At 31.4% G+C, this 21,368-nt stretch overlaps 1 protein-coding gene across 6 annotated transcripts in view; it reads left to right on the top strand.

Annotated features, from left to right (window-relative positions):
* LOC119832992 (protein sprint) overlaps positions 1 to 21,368 on the top strand; it is a 162,629-nt gene that overhangs the window by 42,476 nt on the left and 98,785 nt on the right. The window contains exons 1-2 of one of the 6 annotated variants that reach the window (XM_038356852.1): positions 4,813 to 4,916; positions 11,048 to 11,416. The exons of 1 other annotated variant lie outside the window; for it this stretch is intronic. In XM_038356852.1, the coding sequence (XP_038212780.1) occupies positions 11,244 to 11,416 (173 nt within the window). In that variant the 5' untranslated portion in view covers positions 4,813 to 4,916; positions 11,048 to 11,243. Of the gene's footprint in view, positions 1 to 4,812; positions 4,917 to 11,047; positions 11,417 to 21,368 lie in introns of those variants that run through there. 4 more of the 6 variants (XM_038356851.1, XM_038356850.1, XM_038356849.1 and 1 more) reach the window with 4 other exon arrangements.

The following is a 21,368-nucleotide window of genomic DNA, read 5'->3' as shown; positions in this document are numbered from 1 at the left end:
AATCCAATTTAGAGAAGTTGGCTGCAAATATACAAGCATATAAACATACAGGTTAAGCTGATACAAGTGTGTCAATACGGTCATTTAACTATCAATATTAGCCCGGTCGATTTAGACATAAATGTAGTAAACAAATAGTAAAAATTAGTATTCGCATTTGTATTATCAAAATCAAATTACAAAAATTTGGCTTAATCTGCGCGCTAGCTGAGCACGCGTAAGTTGTATCCCGTAGGAATATCGGGATAAAAAGTTGCCTATATTTTATTCCAGTCCATCTGCCTACGTACCAAATTTCATGTTCATACATACAATCGGTTCAATAGTTTTTGCGTGTAAGAGCAACAAACACACACACACATCCTTACAAACTTTCGAATTTATAATATTAGTAGGATTACTACTTCCAATATTTAACTTGACCGGACTATATGAGCGTGAAATCATATCATACATCCTGCTTTTCGGGAATCTTAACTAAATTAGAAGTAGGAGTAAGGAGTAAGATTAAACTTTCCCGTGCTCCTCAATATTTAACACTTAGCAATAGGTATATGGAGCTTGGAGTTTAACGGATCTTAAAACCGTGAACGTAGGCGAGTTATTAAGTTCTGCATAATGCACCTCTTTCAAGCGTTTTCTGTACCGTTTTCGTGCTTTTAAAATGCAAAACGTGTCTCTGAAAGTCACCTAGATACATAATGATTCCAGTAATTTTTACCGACGTTCCCGAAAACGAAGGTTTTCCACTTTTCGACTTTTATAGCAATATAATCACACTATCACACTAATACTATATATGTAAAAGTTTATTTGTTTGGATGTTTGTCCGTTAATCAGCTGAAACTACTGAACGGCTCGAAAAGAAAGAGTCATCAAAGACTTGGGGGATAGGATACTTTTATTAAAACTGATATGATAACTCTGTGTGTTTTAGCCTTTGACGTGATTCTATTTGTTTTTGGTAGGAGATTGTTGTCATTTGGTCCCATTTTAGAATCTAGAGTGGAAACACCCTGCCCAAGTATGTCGGTTACCTATGTTTTTTAAACGTGAATTCTTGAACTTTGTTCGCCGACATATTGAATATTTTGAAAAAAAAAAATTACAAAAAGGACCGTGCCATATTTCATTCAAGCAGCTCGATAGTCCTGGACTATTATCCAAGCCATTTCCCCGTCCCACCCAGCCCGCCTCCGTATATTAATAAACTCTAGACATAGGACAGATGGTAGCCAGAGACAGATCATGTCCACGATTTATATAAACAACGTTTAATTGCCAGCTCTAGGTACCTTCCGCCCACGTGCTCTTGTCACTTCTGGAAACTGGCACGCGACTTAACATTTACTTTGGTAATTAATACAACTGCTTTTTAATTGCTCTGTGCTGATTCGTTTGTTCGAATTCTTTGGCTTATGACGTTTCGTTAAGGGAAGCTGTTATTTTGTTCCTATGTGCAATATTTAGAGATATTTAATCACGGGTCATATGCCTGTTTTACGAGATCTATTTCTTGTAATGATGAAACCTGTTCGAAATGGTTATTTATATGTTTTGAATGTTATTTCTGGGAATAAAAATTTAAAAATTTCTTAAGGTTATTACAACACCACGTTTTCCTGACTTAAATAATCCCTTAAACTGGTCGCAATATTAACAGCTATAAATAAATAAAATTTTAATTTTGTACGACAATGAGTCTCACGAAATAATTTTACAAGAAAATGAATATTTTTATTGCATCTCTGTTGTTTGTAAAATTACTGAGCGGCATCTTAACCAATTACAACGATTTAGCGATTTTACGCTCGTCTTGATGCTGAATTAATTAAAAACAACGAAGAACTAAGAACATCATAGACAGCACCAGTTTAAAATAATTATTTGCTCTTTATGTAATATCTACTTATAAAACGGTTTGAATTGTAAATGTTATGAAATGAAACACTAATAGTTTATTTAATTATAACAAAAATTCATGTACTCTGAAGTTAGATATTTTAAGTTTAAATTTCTTATCACTAATTATATTACATACAGATCAGATCAGAATAAATAAATTGCATCATCTATTTACCCGAAGAGACCTCTACAAATCTAATATTCAGGCCAATTAACAAATGCTCAGAGCATTCTAAATTTAGCTAGGTCTTCGCTTAATGTCTATAGCAAAGTGAAGAGCGGTGTAGATATTAATTATGCAGAATCATTGGTATACTCTAATGCACCAATATGTATTCATAGCCGAGGCTTCATTAGTCAGTCAGGAACCCTCAGGTGCCTCAGTACTGATACAATTTTCATTAGGTGCAGAATAAAGTGATTTTATACTGTTGATACTTTGTTGGAAATGACCCTAGAGGGTGCTGTGTCCAAACTTGTTCCTAATTTGAAATTGTTTTAGAAAATAATTAATCTTTTACGTGTTCGTGTCTTGTTGTTTAGGAACGATATCAAGAGAAAGCAAAAATGTAAATTTAATTAATACTCAGTTATGTGACTATTTTTGTAACATCATCGTTTTGGATATGTTTTTGTACTAACTAAACAATTACAAGTATAAGTAATATACTTACAATACTTACTTAAAATATTTTCATAGGAAGGTAATAATGTGAGCTTAGTTTTTCTTAAAATATATTTTTTTTTACTAATGTAATGTATAAACGCGTTACGACAACATTATGTTAACCTTTGCAAGTAAAGACACGTGAAGCAATTTAGTTTTTAATGGAATTATATATAGCTTTCAGACCACGGCTTCGCCCGCGATATATAAAACTTACTAGTACTAAGTTTAATTAGTATTCAAAAATCTTCGAGAACCACGCTCTCCATTAGGGAAAACAGAATGAAAATTGGTTGAGTACTTTTTATATTGTATATCGAACAGACAGACAGAAGCGTTAGAGGACTTTGTTTTATTATATGTAGTGATAATATAAATATATGTATTTGGAACACAATTTATTATTAAAAAAAGCTGGCTAAATGATGTGCTTAAAGATTTTATGACCAATAAATCCTACTAATTACTTCCAATACACGTTAATTGTATACGTTGTAAAGTTTTTTATTTCTAAAAGCTTAATTCTACCAACAGTTAACGGTTAAAACATTATATGATATAACCAACAGTCCTAATGCCCTCATTTATTGAAATACACTTCCTCTACTGGGTCTTATCTTAAAGCTATAAAGTATTTCCCAATACAGTCTTATTAAACGCATATTTTAAAAGGCAAAGTAATAAAGTACACTCATTTGTAGCTCAGATTGTCCTGACAGTGCTTCAACTTTCGCACCGTTAAATCCATCTGATAAATTTTATGTATTTGTGAAAGTAAATATTGTCCTGCATATGTAAATAAGAGACAAGGCTTTATTTAAGTAATGTTATGAATTTAGTAGCATCTGTTGAACCCTTTATGCTTAACTGCATTGAGTTTTAATCTCTTTAGACCTTTTTCGGGTTGAGTTTTGAACGATCTTCTTCGGTCAAATATGTTCCGGGATATAAGGTTCTTAGCGGCTTTTTTAATTTGTTTAATGATATGCATATAACAAACATTTTTCGTTCTGTAGCGACTTTTGAATCTGAATAAACTGTAGAATATAAATAAGTAATTATAGAAAAACATTTTTATTAGGTGATACAACTTTATTTTGAGCAAGTGACTAGACCTATAAGTGTTGATAAATTACATAACTCATTTAAAATTTACAATTTAAACTGTACCTCTTCGTAGAGGTATGTTCTTATATAGTTTTGACTTAACATTTGTAATAAATATATAATATTGAATTGGCTTTTATAGACCACAATATTTAATTATTTTTTATGACCTAGGTCCTTTAATCACAAATTCTTCATAAGACAAAAACACAGAAGTTTGCAAAAAGCGTGTGCAGATAATTCTGCTTTAGCTTTACATAGAGTATTAGTCGCATCGTATTAGGTTTATGTGATGAGGAAGAGCTTTGGCGTCCGTCTTTTTACGTTTCGTAGAATACTGTAAAAGGTTGTGTCCAGATAACTTTATCCACATTATGTCCCGAACCCTTTGAAAAGAAAAGTTGTTTAACATTTTTGAGACCGCTTCCATTTAGGGAAGAGGTTTATTGCAAAACTGGAAAGGGACTCGCGACTCGGACCATCAAAGGGACGACGACGAGTTTTTATTTGAGTGCAAAATTCTGACTAACGTTTTAAAAATGGTATCATTTCTGTTTGAATTTTGTAAATTTCGCTATTTTACCATGAACGACGTAAATGCTTTTTGAGTATTTGATCAAATTCAGTGGTCAAGCGATTCAAATATACCTACATAAATGGGTGAGATAAGATGCGAAAATAAAATATACTTGTAGGACCTATAATAAAGGTCCAATAAATAAGTGAAGCGCTATTTTACCTGTACTATTTAAAGATATATGCTAATAACCGATAATAAAATAGACGATTGTACTATATTGTTTCGTATGTTTGATAAAAGCTGATAAATATGAAATCTCATTAGCTTATCACATTTCTTATCCTAAATTTACTTGTAAACGTTTATAAAACAAAACATTGACCTTTTTGTTGATTTCGAATGATATTCTAATTTTAGCGTTTGTTATTTTTTATAAACATGCATTATCCTTGCATTAAATAGACGCAAAGATAAACAGAGCGAAAGCCGGACATCGATGTTTGGAGAAATGGTCAGTCACCTTTCCCGGTATTCCAAATAATTAATTAACTTGTTCGTCCAATAAAAAGCTCAAGTGTCCGTGGATCATTCCGTCCTGGCTATACACCTACTTGGCGGAGTCAGTGCGCGGGCGCCGACGTTTCCGAACGGTTGGCTTGTGGCGAATATCGTTGTGCGAATCAAATGCATTCGCACGTGCGGTCACATGCGTTTACGGTATTTTTGTATTTGATACTGTTATGAAATTGTGTTCTTGGTGCAATTTGGGTTATGTTTTGCGATTTGATTAACGCCGCAAGTTTATGTGGGTGTGCCGTTTATTATGCAATGGTGATGTAGTTGTTTGTAAGGGGCAACTGATGCGAATCTATGCCTTGTTCAGCGCCGAAATAAATATATAATGCGGATTTTTCCTCGGTTTGGAATAACGAAAAGGAAATATATTTTTCGTTACAATGTCACTGCCTACTTAATAACATTAATTTGTAAATATCGCTATTATATTGTTTTTGTGATTTTTGTGGCTCATCATAATATAATTAATTATAATGTACATACACGTAGAACACAGTGTAACCTTAACTCAAAATTATATATTCTTCCATATTATTTTCAATGTCTCTTATTTCGGTTAAGCCTTTAGAAAACTGCTTAGTAAATATAAATGATTCATTAGGAATTTGTCGAAATTTAAATGATCTAATCGACACCTACGATTATTGCTATTTTGTTTCTGAGAATGATTTATGATGCGTAACTGAATTGTGTAACTCTAGACGCAAATTGTACATTGTATAAGCAATCATTTTAACATCTTCCCGGTAGTATATAGGTATTGCTTTGTAAATATTTTACTTGTTAAGTGAAAGTATTGAAAGAATAAAAATTATAAATCAGAATTATAGCCATCAAATTTTTTTTATATTATACTTACAAAAACATTATGAAACGTTTTTATAGTATATACACAATAACATTGTACCAGATTTCGACTTATTTGAAAGGAATTTATATCAGTTACATTTGCTTAATACAATGTGCAATGCCCACTTAAACGAGTAAACCACGTAAAAGATGAGACAGTTAAAAAAAACCTCTCAAACTATCACAACTATCAATAATCGTATACATATAAAAGTTGCAAGGGTATGGCTAGATGAGCATTTGCACAGTGCTATCAAAAACTATAATACTACAAACTTTCATCCCCTAATTAAACCCCCCGTGTATCGTGTATGAATAACAAAATGATTTCCTAGGCGAAAGTTGGATCCCGTCCAACTTTGACGTTGTGATTTTAGTCACCTGCCTTCGATTTGCTACATATTTACATGTCAATACGTTTTACATTTGATAACATTTTCAAATTTTCTGTCTAGGCAGACATTTATATTGAGGAGGCTCTCAATATAAATGTTATTCAATTTTACTTATGCTGGCACTTGCAATATGCTTTATAGCTATGCAATATGCTTATATTTACACTAAAGCGAAAGCACAGACAACATAATACTATACTGCGTTAGTAATTTTTAGCACTTCCTAAAAGTGACCTTAAGTTAAGTACCTAGAGTTAGGGGAACGTTGTTTGGAGTTTTAGGCATTAAGTAATTAACTTTAAATGTCGTGTCGTGTGTGGGAGTCGAGCTTCGGCACGAATTGGGCTACTTCGCACATCCCCACAGAAAACCGTGAAATAGTAGCATGCTGCTTATTTTCGTACTGTGACTTCCTGTTTCCTTTTCTTCACCCCTCTCAGTCCATTGTCCACAGTCCTCGCAGGCAAATTTTGGCAAACACGTTGTAACGATAACGATATTTTTCGCACATTTTCTTATAGCAGTGATGTTCTTTTGTGCATACATATTGCTCGTATAAAAGATATTTAATTTGTGTCCCGTTTTGAAGTAACGTGGTTAATGAATGTGAAGTTAACAATCGCTTTAGCGAGGTATTTGTTGGCTGCTTGCCATGTGCAAGGCCATCTTTGTCATTTTAATACATTTGACAGCTAATGAACGTTTGTCTTTGTGCCATTGTTTATTACGGCGGTAACATTCTATGTGAAGGAAAGCATAATATATTATACATATAGGTATAATTTCAAATGCTTTTAAGTACTTTTCATATAACAGGATGCAATGCTTTGTAATTTATATTTGAAACATTTTATTGGTTCAGTACCCCTTAAGCGACAACGAAACTTAAGACAAAATTTCTTAATAACTTAGAGGTAAAATTTTTAACAAATTTATGACCTGGTTGGTAGAGCGGTGATCTGTACATCTGCATATGCAAACATATAAATATATTTGAAATAATGAATTTACCATTTTTAACTTCATGTGCTTAGTATATGAAGTTAAAAATTGTACATACGTTACATAGGCAAAACAACATTTTTAAAATTTTTGTCCGTCTGTCTTCGGAACGCAACTAGTGGCAAATAAATCGACTATGCTGTTAAAAAAAGCGGATTCGACCACTTTTCCCCACAAATACAATAGTTGTATGATAGTCGTTATCTTCAGAAAAAAAATCACTTTTCATAGCAAATATTTACAAGTGACTGTTCAATAACTACCCAATCCTAAATTGCATTAACCAAGTTTTTCCTATAAAAAGTAAGATGAGAATTGTACAAGAAAACCTTTGATAGTAATTAACGCATAATCAATAAACATTCTGCAGAGGTATCTGTTGCCGATTCACTATATATGCGTCAGCACTTATCATGCCTATAAAATTACCTACATACGAGGAATGGAATGCAAGCCTATCAAGTTAGAGGTGTAAATAAACAGATAGTCAAATACGAATGAGTTATTCAACTAATAATTATGTGTATATTTAATAATTGGCCTTAGGTAAGTATTGGATTTATGTTTTGGCTTCGGAAGACCGAATATGATATGCGGTTGCTTATTTTGTATGTTTATATTACTGAAGACAAAATAGTATTTATTTTATTTGAAATTGAGAAAAACAAATAATAATATCCGTTCAATATGTATTGTATATTTTGAACAACTTCGCATCTTCTTTTTACATTTTATTTTTTATATAGAACAGAAATATGCAACCTGAAAATCTTTATGTGAAAGTTTATGAAATGAAAATTTATTCGCGGTTTAAGTATCATCCGTGTAAGATGTACACAAAACACATACAAGATATTATTCATCACTCAGATACTATAGTATTATGTTATCTGAGACTTAGGTAAGAAGGTAGGCACTTGTTATTTCGACTAGCCTAGCCTAGCCTGACTAATAGAATGTATTCTCACGACACGAATATACTAACACGTGTGGTCGCGTATTCCGTTAAAATAATTCCAAAGGTTATGTCGATGTATTAAAGTAAATAAATAGATATGTTTTAAACGTTTCTGCTTTTTAAATTGCATACTTCATCAAAATGTTAAACACAAAAATTTCTTTTTAATTTATTTATGCTTGCGTCTAATTAATCACATTATTAATTATGGGATAAACATCCACTAATAAGTACTTAGTACATGTCGGTTTGCTTGCCCTCGAATAAAATTGTATATATAATCTATGGTGACCTATTACAAATGCCATGTGTAATCGACGATGACCGAGTCTGGTAAACACGTAGTTATCATACCCGCTTCGCCGTAAAAGGAGAAAAAATCTATCCTGTTCAACCTCGAACTTGACGTTTATGCGCGTTAACGTGTTTAATTATATGTAGCTTCTATTGTAATACGTACTATTGTGAGTAAAGGTCAAAGTTTTTTTTATTATCTTCCATGTGAGAGCACTTTACTGTTGAATTAACTGAGTTTAGGATAAGCTGTATTATGATGTGGTAGACTTAATATGTGTAGGGTAACCTCATGGGCTTAAAAGGTTTTTTTTTTTCATTTGAGTTCGTTCGAATTAATTTACTATGAGAAAGTCCAATTTTCAGTCAGTTTTGGATTACAGCGGAGTAATGATTAAAATAAATGTATAAAGAGTTACAAATACTCATAATCTATACAATTTACGAGATAAGAAAACAAACTTGACTGATATTTTGTTTTAATACTTGTGTTATGTACTTGTACTTGTACTATGTATGAAGATCGGAAGAGTTCACCATTAAACGACAGTTAAATGATGTCTAAAGCCAAAGGTTTTGGTCGATAGCGATCCGAAAGTTTTAATGAGGTTTGCCATACGTGATATTTCATCGTTATATAAATGGAAAATATCACTAAGTCAATAACTTATTGTTGAAAATTTTATTTTATAATATATATAATACATACATAATAAAATCAAATACTTACCAACGTAATTATTAATCATAAAATCTGTGTCCACTAACTAGTATTATGTCGGCCAAGGCAACAACATAATTTTTTTTTTTTGTTAAAAATGAGTAGGTACCTACGTGGTACAGCAATTGACTACAAATCAAGATATGACATAGATATTATCACTTTTAATATAGACTTACACAATTCAGCTGTACGTGTTGTATGTTATTAAAGTCACAAATATATTTTTATAGAAAATATTCATATTACTCAAAAATATTCAACATTTTTTTAAGGTCTTACAATTCAGTCCCATCAAACTTACGTCTATATTTCTTTATCACATATAAAATCAGCTAATCTCCTCTGTAAATACATTTTATTTATAGCAATAAAAACCTAGTTACAAAACGCGCTCGCTACTTACGAGTAACTTATATTAAAACCTCAAAAGCATTTGAAAGTTAATGGTTAAATCGTAATGAAGCTAATAGTACCCTTGAGCTACGAGTAGAATAGCTATTTCTACAGCGTGGTTTATTTGCAGAATTATTGCGCCGGGGTCGATGACACCGGTGTTTTGTGTCACTAATTGCCCTTACAGTTGGCCGCCGACTGCATTGATAGTTGTGGTCCTGATTGTGAAACAATTTATAGGAAATATTTATTTAAAAAAGAAAAAATATATACGTAAGGAAATAAATTTAGGTCAAGATTAAAAATTCGTCTTTATCTATACTAATATTATAAAGCTGAAGTGTTTGTTTGTTTGAACGCGCTAATCTCATAAACTACTGGTCCGATTTGAAAAATTCTTTCAGTATTAGATAGCCCATTTATTGAGGAAGGCTATAGGCTATATACGTACCACGGCTGAAGCCGGGGCAGACCGTTAGTTATTATATATTTATATACAAATAAAGTTTGTGTAGTTCGATTGAACTATACGTGTAGTATGTCCTACTAATATTATAAGAAGGTTTGTAAATATAGATGGATGTATGTATGGATGTTTGTTACTCTTTCACGCGAAAACTGCTTATCGTCATATATATGAGCACATTGGCTACTTTTTATTTGGATGTCATGCGAGTGATGCGACGCAGCTTGTCTTGTGTAAAATTGATACAAACTCAATTTCAATAAACTCGTATACTCAAATACTCGTATAAGCTTGAGCTTATTTCTATGTAATAAATAGATAATTATTCTAAAAACACTGTAAGATAAAATATTAATATAACAATTAGTTTATAAATGCACTCTTAAAATTGTAAAATTATATGTATTTTATTAATAATTGTACAAAGATTATAATATATATAATTTCATATTTCCTTATATTATACAAGGACTACTACAAGGACTATAGGAAGGACAATGTGAAAAATTTACCCAACAACGGTTAAATTTTTCAAATTAAGTGTAATATTATTTCGTAAATATATAACAAATGCTTAGTATCGATATTTTTATTTTAACATCCTTCTTACTACTTCCAGTAATTTTAAATACATTATTTTTATATTTTTAAATAGAGTTATTTAACATCTTTTAATACGATTGTACAGCTACGTCCATCCTATGATTTATTGATGAAATTGATGCAATCCAACGGATATCGCAATTGGAGAATATCTTGATTGAAACGAAATAAATTGACAGCGTGAATCATGCCGTAATGTTTCTTCTAATTTATACGCCATCGCTTTGTATGCATCCTAAAAATCTTAATATTATGAAAACGAGTGGGCTCATTTTTTTTTTTATGTGAAACGAACGAATATTGCGACTATGAAAATATATTTATATATGGGTGTTACGACTGACGATTTGATATCCCGCTAAAAATATTGTTCAAGCAGCTAATTACTTGTTTTCCTTATATTCATCGTGTTAAAATTAATTTTATAAAGTTAATAGGTTGAAAAATTGATAGACACACAATTTCAAGTAATCAGGTCGAGAGAAAGACAGGGTTGAAGGAAATAATTTGATGTAAGCGGTTTTTAACATGGGTCAAGTTGATGCGTGGGAGTGGGCATAATTCACAATATCCTTTTGTTACTCCGAGGGTAACAAAGCTGATGTTTGGTAGCCAACGTCGCGTGACGGTTGTGTCAGTTATTTACCTTACGTCCCGGCATACCCACGTATGATCCTCTTGTACCAAGGCACGATATAAATTGGGAAAGGTAATATTGTGATTTGTGGACAAACCATTGTTGGTTTTGTGTAACGTGTGTGAGTAATTCAGTGAAGGTGGTTCAATGAGTGAAGTGCAAATGTTAATAACGAAGTATACAGCCATACTCCTGGAGAGTGCGAGGAGTGTGGAGGCGCGGAACACCGCCCTGTCGAGATCAACCGATGGTGACTGGTCGTCCTTAGAAAGCGCTTCCCACACCCGACGTCCATGGAGGCGAAGGACTCACGCTTATAGGTATTTGCTTTAAAGCTGAATTAGATTTGCTTCTGCATAAGTCTTGTTGTGTGAGAAATGTGTGTTAGTTGTGTGATTTCTCCACTACTAATTTGTTTAAATTTTTTCGTCGAATGAAGCATTAAACGATTATTTATCATATTGGAGATAACGTCTTTATATATGTGTAATACTCTTGCGGAAAATATGCAAGTATTATTATTATTAATCTGTAATACTTGATTGGTCGGATAAGTTTCAACCAACGATTGAAAAATCGGCCTATACACACATCTCGAATACAGTATCAGTCTCTTGATCAGGGTATAGATATTAATGGATATGAAAAACATTTATATTAATATTAAATGAATATATTATTAATAAGTATATTATTATGTCACTGTTAATTTCAAATAAAACGAGGCATCTTGTGCCTTTATTACAAACATTATGTGTATGCAATACGAGTCATTGGCTATGCTATAATTATTTGCCAATATATCAATTGCCAATTCAGCCAGATATTATCCGTTCTCTAGCTCTTATGATTATACAACATCTGGTTTGCGAAATGGTTTCATCTAGACTCGTCTCTCACCTTCAATATTACATTTTAACCTATATCAGTCAACTTAACCTTGATTTTAAGTAAATATATAAATATCGATGATTTCCTGTTACGTGTGTTCTAATAACATGGTTCCGCTATGAATATTCATTGATAGAAAACATGGTAATACGCCGGTGTATTTATTAATTATTTATCAAATGTTGTTGTTTACTGAGGTAATATATGCATGAGTAATTACTTACATGTACTAATATGATTAACATTACTATTTAAAAAAAGTGTTAAGGACAACGTATAAGATGTAAATAGATAGAGAATATGTTAAAAATTTCGAGATGTTGATGGGATACATTTAATGATTTTACTTTTATTAGATTAATTTAGAATGTTCTCACAACTTGTATTAGTTACATTAATTTTCTTTGTATTCATATAACTATGTATTAAATTTATATGCTTATATATTATATTACTATTTTGCTCTACTTATATTATATATATAAACGCATAAGTTTGCGAGGATATATTATCAGAGAGTTTTGTACCCACAGAACGACAACAGGGGTACCTAATTCTACAAAAAAAAAACTAGTAGATATAAAAGTTTGGGTACATTTTGGTGCATTTCAATGTTTTATATCCAACTTCAATTATTCAATTGTGGGGTAATAACACGATTTGACAAATTAAACATGAGTAAAATCGCTAGTTTATCAGACATTTATCTTGTCATACAAGAGGGCGCAGACAAATCTAGCTATTTTAAGCCTGTAACTGCTTAAGAATGATATTACCATAAACAGTAGGTCGCTTAAATAATCATGTAACTGTTCAGAGTCAGACCAGGAAACTAGACGTTGAGTAAGAAATGGGTTTAATATGGACACATTTCTCTCGTTTATAAGATTCTTATTTTGTGTGATCTGTAGTAATCTGTACATTTGTACATTTTATTTTAAACTTAACAATCTTGTTTGATCATTTGAATAATTGAGGTATGATCTTCATTGAGAGTATACAAGTGTACATCTATTTATAATTCTTTACAATCTTTAAGAGAATAGTAAACTATTACATACATTTCTAATAGTGATTGGTGTACCATGATCTGCATATAAGCTATCGCATTACCGAAATAAACCATCTCCCCAATGTCAAAGCGTGATTCAACGTATCCAACAGTCTCCTTCCGCCTCTGAGCAAAACGACTTCAACTCGCAAATAACATTAGTTATTCAATGAATGCATGAACATTAAAGGGTAGTAAATGGTCGAGCCGTATTACGAGAATTGCATTTTTATTAGCTCCAATTGCATTGAACCGCTCGGCTTGCCACGAGGCGAGTCGTGAGTGATTTTGAAACCGCTTCTCCAATTTATTATATTGAATTACGCCGAGATTCAATCTTCTTTGTACGTTGTCCATCTTGTTTGGAATTTTATGTCAAGCGGCTATCGAATTCATGCTCGCACTCACATAAATATTGATTACGAATTGCTAACTGTACGCATTACAATTTGTGTCTCGATAATTGATGACTTATTACCATGGAAGAAGATTATAATTTGTCATACAAAAAAGCAACGTTATTTTTATATAATACAGGGTGGAATTTTGTAATGCCACCTGATGGGAAAGATCTCTTAATACAGCAGATTGAAAATTTTACTCAAAAAAAAACATTTCCTTATTTGAACCGCATAAAAACATTTCTGAAAATCACTTAGCTCATCCCGACATTGAAAATAGATCGTTAACTTGATGAAAGAAATGAAAAGAAATACATACACACTCAAGGCTAAACTGTGAAATGATTAAACTATTTTTTCTTCTTTTTAATAGTCTGAAATTTTCTTTGTAACTTGTGCAATGTATAATCTCATAAGCATTTCAATTTACCAACATACTAACATATTAAAATTGTAGATGCACTTTCAATACTAGTATACTTTGCACATACATGACTCAAGAAGTAGGTCTCCGGATATCTATTACCATAAATCTTTCCTCATTATTCACACGCATGCGTCCGCCATTTTATTTTTTTGCAAAAAATACGAAATTTACCGGCTACTGCGAAGTGTCCATTATCCAGTGCACCAATCCGTAATAAAAGAGGGTCGTCACCATTATGCGTTCTTTTTAAATCCAGTCATATTTTTTAAATTACCTATTGTATGAATCACACCAAGCTATAAAAATATATTTAAGGTTACGATTATAGTTTAAATGATAGTATTTAAAAACATCGTGTGTAAATTGAGTGAGGGTATGATTTGTTTTACTGCTTGTAAGTAGGTAATTATAAGAATAAAAATTATAATAAAAGAGTTTCGATTGAAAAACTTAAAACTATCGCTATCTATATATATATCCTTCTGTATTTGCTATTAGGTAATATACGAATTTAACGAAATTTAAGCATAAACAAAACGCTTCTCAAAAACAATTCAAAAAAATTCCTGCTACCTACATATCTTCCATCGGAAAATTTTTGATAAACCTTAAAATTTATACTGCAGAATATACTTTTCGATTAAGAATCGAAAAACATTATAAAGTTCCAACAAATTAAATAGCTTTCATTTTATACCAAACAAAGCTTGTATTACTCAAGAATATCAATTCACATAACAGTGTTTTCAGATAAGCATATTAATAATAATCGTTATCTTTTCATCGGCCAGTTATAATCGTAATAAACGTCATAATATATTACAGAGATACGATATTGTGCTTTTGTAAGATTGCATCTGCGATCGAAGCCTACGTTCAAAAGATTATTCCTCGCTTAATTTTAAAAGGATGGATTGTTATGTAATATAATGTGTTATTCTCGTGTTATTGCAGTATTGCATGTTTCATGGGACTATATGCGAAATGCAATTTAATGGAATTGTGTATTTTTATAGCATTGTAATTTGGTTGTTAATGAACGTTAATATTTAGATAAATGGCCATAAAATAAAAATTTCCATGGACTTATAGAAGGTACTTGCTGATTAAAACTACGAATTGTCCAAAACGACGCTCTTTTCACAGTAGTATTTCGTGCTATTACTTAGTATTCCCTGACCGTACTCAAAACGCATTGTACGAGATGATGATTGCAATCGCGATATCCTCAAAATCTCTACCGTTAGGTTTACCTTATTGTAACACAAGTAGCAAATGAAACGAACGGTATCACTGTTTATCGCAAAACTGCGGCTTGAACTGAAACCGTGTCAGAAACCTTAATTTGTACATGTTATCGTTATCGATATTTGCAAAAAATGCTTTTTGGTGATAATTTATGTTTCAAACCAGTAATTTATTTTAACTATTTAATGTGCGATTTTCCTGCATGCACAATCGGATACATTTAAGTTAAATCTAATTGGTTAATTGAAAAGTTTTCGTTCCACCCACTCGAACTCGGTTATATTTGAAGAATATCTTAAGTATCAAACATAATCGATTCAATATTTTTATTGATATCAGTAGGTACCTACTGCGTTGTCTCAATTTTAACAATATGCTGAACCAATCGAATAGAATCTACGTCAACAGAAAGTGGAGCGGGGACAAATATCAAGAAAATTAGTAACGAATTGGTCACGTAGATAATATTATGTAATTATTTACTTAAAATCTTTAAAATAAATAAATATTACTATATAACCGAATGTCGAAAGGGTTTTACACGATAAGGAAGAATAAAAAAGCGTGATATGATATGGACAGGAGCAGAAAATAAACGTCAGACATTCAAATTACTCAACTAAACAGTTCTACAGTGGAATATAATTATCTAAAGGAATAAATGAATGTTTATCCGTATCACAGATAACATAATTCTATACTAGTGGTACATTATGTAAACGATAGTTAAGTATGAATAATAAATACTAGTTACATATTATATAATAATAATTTTAGAATCCAAGAGAGAAATTAATTAATAATAATTTAATACGTAATTTTTATGTAAGTAAAAAAAAGAGAAAAAGAAAAAATTCCTCATAAATCTAATCGTGAATAATATAAATACAGCGGGTAAGCAACTTCAATATCCACTTATTGTCCACTAAACTTTAGTTATAGTGTAAGCCCAACTAGTCTTGTATCGATCAATGTAATAAGGAGACATGTACACCTGAATGTTATATTGGAAAATTTGTCTTCATCAATGTATCTGACAAACTTACAAATATAAATACAAACCTTATCTACTGGATCGAATTTAAACTACAAATTATAATATTTGAAAGTTGTTGGCAAGGATATAATATTAACAAGATGTGGATATGAAATAAACTTGTATTTTGATGTACTTAGTGATTTATTATGTGAAAATTTAAACTGTATAGATAAGTTATTATGTTTAATTATATGAATATTTATATATTTAGGTTATTTTATGTACACAATGGAACTTAACATAGTCATTAAACAAAAAAAAAAACTCACGTTTTCTTTGTAATTTTCGTATTTCAAAATTACTTTTGGGATACTTTGCCTAATTGAAGTTACCGTACAATTTTCAAAAATATTTCAGATCCATTTTCTAGATTCTATCATCATTTTTCTGATGTTCTTGAAGTTTGATCTCGAAAGCTTATACTTTCATTGGTTTATTTTTTACATATAAACAATTTCCAAACTACAGAGCAAAGTTTAAAGCGGTCCATTAAAACTTTACGAAACTCTTGGTATTGTAAGTTTCTCTTTACATAGTTTTCTCAATACTTGTTTGAAAGTAAATAGTAGAAATTATGCCTCTTCTTTGCTAAAATTTGTTTGCATATTTCCCGAAATTTGTTGTCATTTAAATAAAAATAATAAATTAATAGTTTACAATTAAAAATTGATAAAAATATGATTTTACTATTGTTTAAATACCGTTTCGCCACATGTTTTTCCAAACCCCTTTTGATTCTGGTCCCTGTCTGTCGCTAATTTTAAATTGAATAGCCCTGTATTTCGGGGTAGTCTGTTAAAATATAAAATATATTAAATTTGCAATGTTATTACTAGAAAGTTACTTCCTCTTCCCTTAGAAACATGCTGTAAAAACGACAAACACATGCCTTCATAGGAAACGAATTTCCCTTTACTCTACGTTAATATAGGTTAATCAAGTTTTATATTTGTAAAACTAGTTTTTATCATAGAGCTAACATAGAGTTATATATACTTACAAGCGTATATTGTATACTTATAATACAGTAAATCGGCTTTGTATATACAGGCAATAATGTTAAATTTTAGCAAATAATGATTATTAGGATTTATATGCTACGTAAATTTAGAATACAAAATTAACATGATTTTAAAAGACTAATAGTATAGAGTTTCTTTTCGGCTCTTAGTTCTTTAGAAACTGCAAAATAAATGTTTGAGGTTAAGTTCGGTGTAATGGTCATTGTATTATCACAGATAACATACTACTATATTGGGTATTGATACTGGATAATAATTTACATTCATGTAAAATGAACTAACTGTTTTGCTTAAATTCTTAAAACGTAGAAGTAGTGTATGTCAAACAGAAAAATGTCATATTGAATCCGCAGCAATTATTTTCCTGTTCAATACAGGCTTGCCGGCTAATTGACTGAAGTTTCTGGTCACATATAACAATAATTTTGAAAAGGCAAACATTTCGAATTTAATGCTAATTGAACAATTCGAAACTCCGACCTTATACATATTTTATACAAACCGTTCTTTTCACACTTACAATATTGTATTTCGACTTTCGCTTTAAATTTATTGCAAAGAAAGCTTTGTATTTGTGATAAAGTCAAATCCTAATAAAGCAATAAACAGAATCGTACAATATTCTCAATCATAAAAGCAAATATTTGGATCGGTTCCATGGCTCGTTCAATTTGTAAATGTTTTGATATTTACATAACGTCACACGATATTTCTAAGCGGCGATTTATTTGTTTCAAGTGTATTCCCTATTTCAGTAGATTTGATTGACTTTATTATACTTGTATCATGTACGTATACAGACTAATTATTTGATATTATATAGTTATTTTAGAAGGTATGCCCTTCGTTTATGAAGAACAGCATAATAGGGGCAGTGTAATATGGAATCTGATAAGCGCTAGTAATAATTAAATTAAATATCCGATACTAAAACAAAACTGTTGTCATTACGGTTTAATAGGTATGTAAATATGCCGGGGAGATGCACTCGCCGCCAAATATTTGCTTTCATAATAAACCTACATAAACCTACGTATACATTGCGGTTAAACTAGTGTGGGGTAGTACGGTATGCGATCGTCGAGGAATTTATATTACAAATGAACTATGCACTTTGCATTATATTTATATGCTATGAATTGTACAAATTGTCTGGTGAGTTTCCTTTACTAAAGCTGTCTTATTGATTGTGTTTCGTATTGTACTATTCAAGGTTGCTTTCCTTTTTTCATGCTTTACTTATCATATTTTAATATGTTTATAAGCAACGGTTATCTAAAAGTGGCATTGTGCTTTAAAAGAAGTTACAATTGTTATTTGAATATACTTTTTAAATGAGAAATATTGAAAGAATAGAAAAATTTGATCACGAGGCGGGATTTGATCCCGCGTCTTTTTGCCAAACCGTGACAACGCCTATCCTCTCGTCCAGCCGAGATCCCACCTCATGCCTTTTTTAAATTTTTTATTTAAACTCAAATTGACAGTTTGCTTTTATATGTGCGAGTTTACATATTGTTTTATTATAGTATATTGTTTTGTTTAGATTTAGTTTAAAGTGTTAGGTTAGGTTAGGTTAGGTAAGGTTACGTTAGTGAGTTGCTTCATGTATAAAAGAGTTGTAGTATATTACCTACACAAGACAACTTATTACGATAATAGGTTTATAGATGAGGCTTAATAGATTTATCTACACTTAGCAATAAGACATGGTGCAAGCAACACCCACGCTGTTCATTAAATTATACTTCTGATTACGAAACTGCTGGAAATGGTAATTTTAATTACCGGCTAGGCGTCAGGTCTCCTGCATTTATTGGATAATGATACAATATGTTATTTATAAATAGAAAAATTCTGGCTTCGATAAGCTTTTTTGGGGGGATAATAAAAAGCCAATATACCTACATAAAATTAACTATCTACGTAAATGGCTTTAAAATCATAAATTCTATGAAGATCATATATGCCTTATTTTTAATGCTGTTTTGACTATTCCCATATTCTAATTCGATCTAGCTTTTTAATTGCCGTACAAAAATACTTCACAGCCATTTTTTATAAGAAGAATAATAGGTAAATAGTGTAATTAACTCGACTATATTTTACATATTTTGTATTAAGCCATTAATAATGAATACATATGTATTGCATTTAGTATCAAGATGACGTATGCAAATAGGAACACTAAAATAGCTAAATTAACTGACTATAAACTACACTCGCTAGTATGCAGTCTCAAAGACAAATTAACATACACAGGTATTTCAGTTCTCGTCTATAAATTTACCTTCGACTAACGTTTACTATGCAGTTGTCATATAAATGTGTTTTGAATACTAAGTGCCTCAGTATTTAATTAAGGGCTGTAGAGAAGCGTTCCTTTGTTATCTCTGTCATGATAATATTATAGCTATTACTTTATAGTAATTCTCATATTTAATGTTTTAGCAAATTTGAAGTTTTGGTGAATTATTTTACAAAGTAACGTAAATGTCGTAAATTAAGATGCCAATAGGTTATTCATCATATTTAAATGCTTTTTAAAGCGAATATACAGATGAAATGTGTATTTCGCGTCGTAAATATCGGTTCCCAAAAACGAAGAAGGTTCTCAAATCGACTTTCTTACTCGATAACTGTGCGGAATGGATCCTTTATTGCCGTAGTTTTTATGCGTTACTAGAATAAATAAGTATACCATGACTCTGATATGATGTTCAAATAATAGCGAAAGAACCCTCCTGTAGTGTTCTGCTCTTTATTCTATTTCTAACATGCATTGATAAAAAATAACAATAACAAACTATTAATGTTAATCTTTAAACGGTTAATGAAGTCGGTGTAGCGCCAAAGGACTCTCGTGGCCAGTTTACCTGTCTGAAGTTGTGTTGAAGTTGATTGTCTAAATAATTGGATTGTTGTGAATAGTTGTGCCCTAGGGCGTGAGAGACTCTAGCACTAAAAGGTCTCTTTACGAACTAGACACTTTGTATAATAAATTAAGAAATACAGTGACAGAATTAATTTATTTTGTTGATGTCTCCGTCGCAAGTAGGAAAGAATGAAATGAATAAGGTTTATTATGATTTGTGTTTACGTGTGTTTGATATTACGCGAGGATATCGAGTATTAAATCAATTTCCCCGTAACCACACTCGCACGCAGTAAAGTGTTCAAAACATCACGAACCAGTATACATAATAACATATTTAATACAGTAGCACCCAATCTAGACTATTGAGCTACGACTTTACAAAAAATAACAATAACAACGAATAAGTCATATCCATTAATAACATCAACATGCAGCCGCATCCACAGAATTAAGAATAGAAAATCTTTACTGTTCCCACATAAAAGGGGAAAACCAAAGAAAAATAAGAATTTTAAATGCGTTCCAAAATACGAACATTGCATACGTCTCATTAAAATGGCACACTCTGTCTCATTAGCGGCCACTTGTCGACTCGACTCCCACCTAATGAACATTTCCTCAATGGCGCTACTTGGGTCAAAGTTGAATTAGTACTTTCTTGAAATACTGATGACTAGTTTTTACACATTTGAGACAGCATTTTTATACTAAGACTGCTTTTTTATTTCTCGTAGTTCAAGTGGTGAATCATGATTAGAATAGCTGACCGAGTATAACATACACCTATGCGTTTTAAAAAACATGTGCATAGACATGTTTCTTAGTTCGTTAGTACTAATAAGAAATCGTCTTTCCAAGTCTTCCTTCATCATTAAAACAGCTAAGGAATGGAATTCTCTCCCTACCACAATTTTTCCATAGCAATACAACTCGAACCTCTTCAGAGCTAGGATGGCTCCTTCCAGACACGTAGATCCCACCTGATGGGAAGCGGCCGGCGCTTCCCATCAGGTGGGAATGTGGTCAAACTTCTACTTAAGTATCGACAATAGAAATAAAATGGCTAAAGTAAATAAATATTCAGTTTCAGTTTAAATCAACTCTATTAACTATATAAAGCGTAAGCGCTAAACGTAGTAGACGTGTGTCATTGTGCTCTGTACTTTAAATTCAAATTAAGTGAATATGTCTAACTCCAAGTTGGAAAAACTAGTCCAGGGCTTGCAGAAATCAATTTTGGACCTAACGAAAAAAGTGGATTCACTAGAGGTTATTGTAATTAAGCAAAATAACTTGATTCAATCCCAAAATGATA

The sequence above is a fragment of the Zerene cesonia genome, chromosome 16 (assembly GCF_012273895.1).
Source record: "Zerene cesonia ecotype Mississippi chromosome 16, Zerene_cesonia_1.1, whole genome shotgun sequence".
Taxonomy (NCBI): domain Eukaryota; kingdom Metazoa; phylum Arthropoda; class Insecta; order Lepidoptera; family Pieridae; genus Zerene; species Zerene cesonia.
Note: the sequence above shows the minus strand (reverse complement) of the source record. Positions and strands in the feature narration are given on the sequence as shown.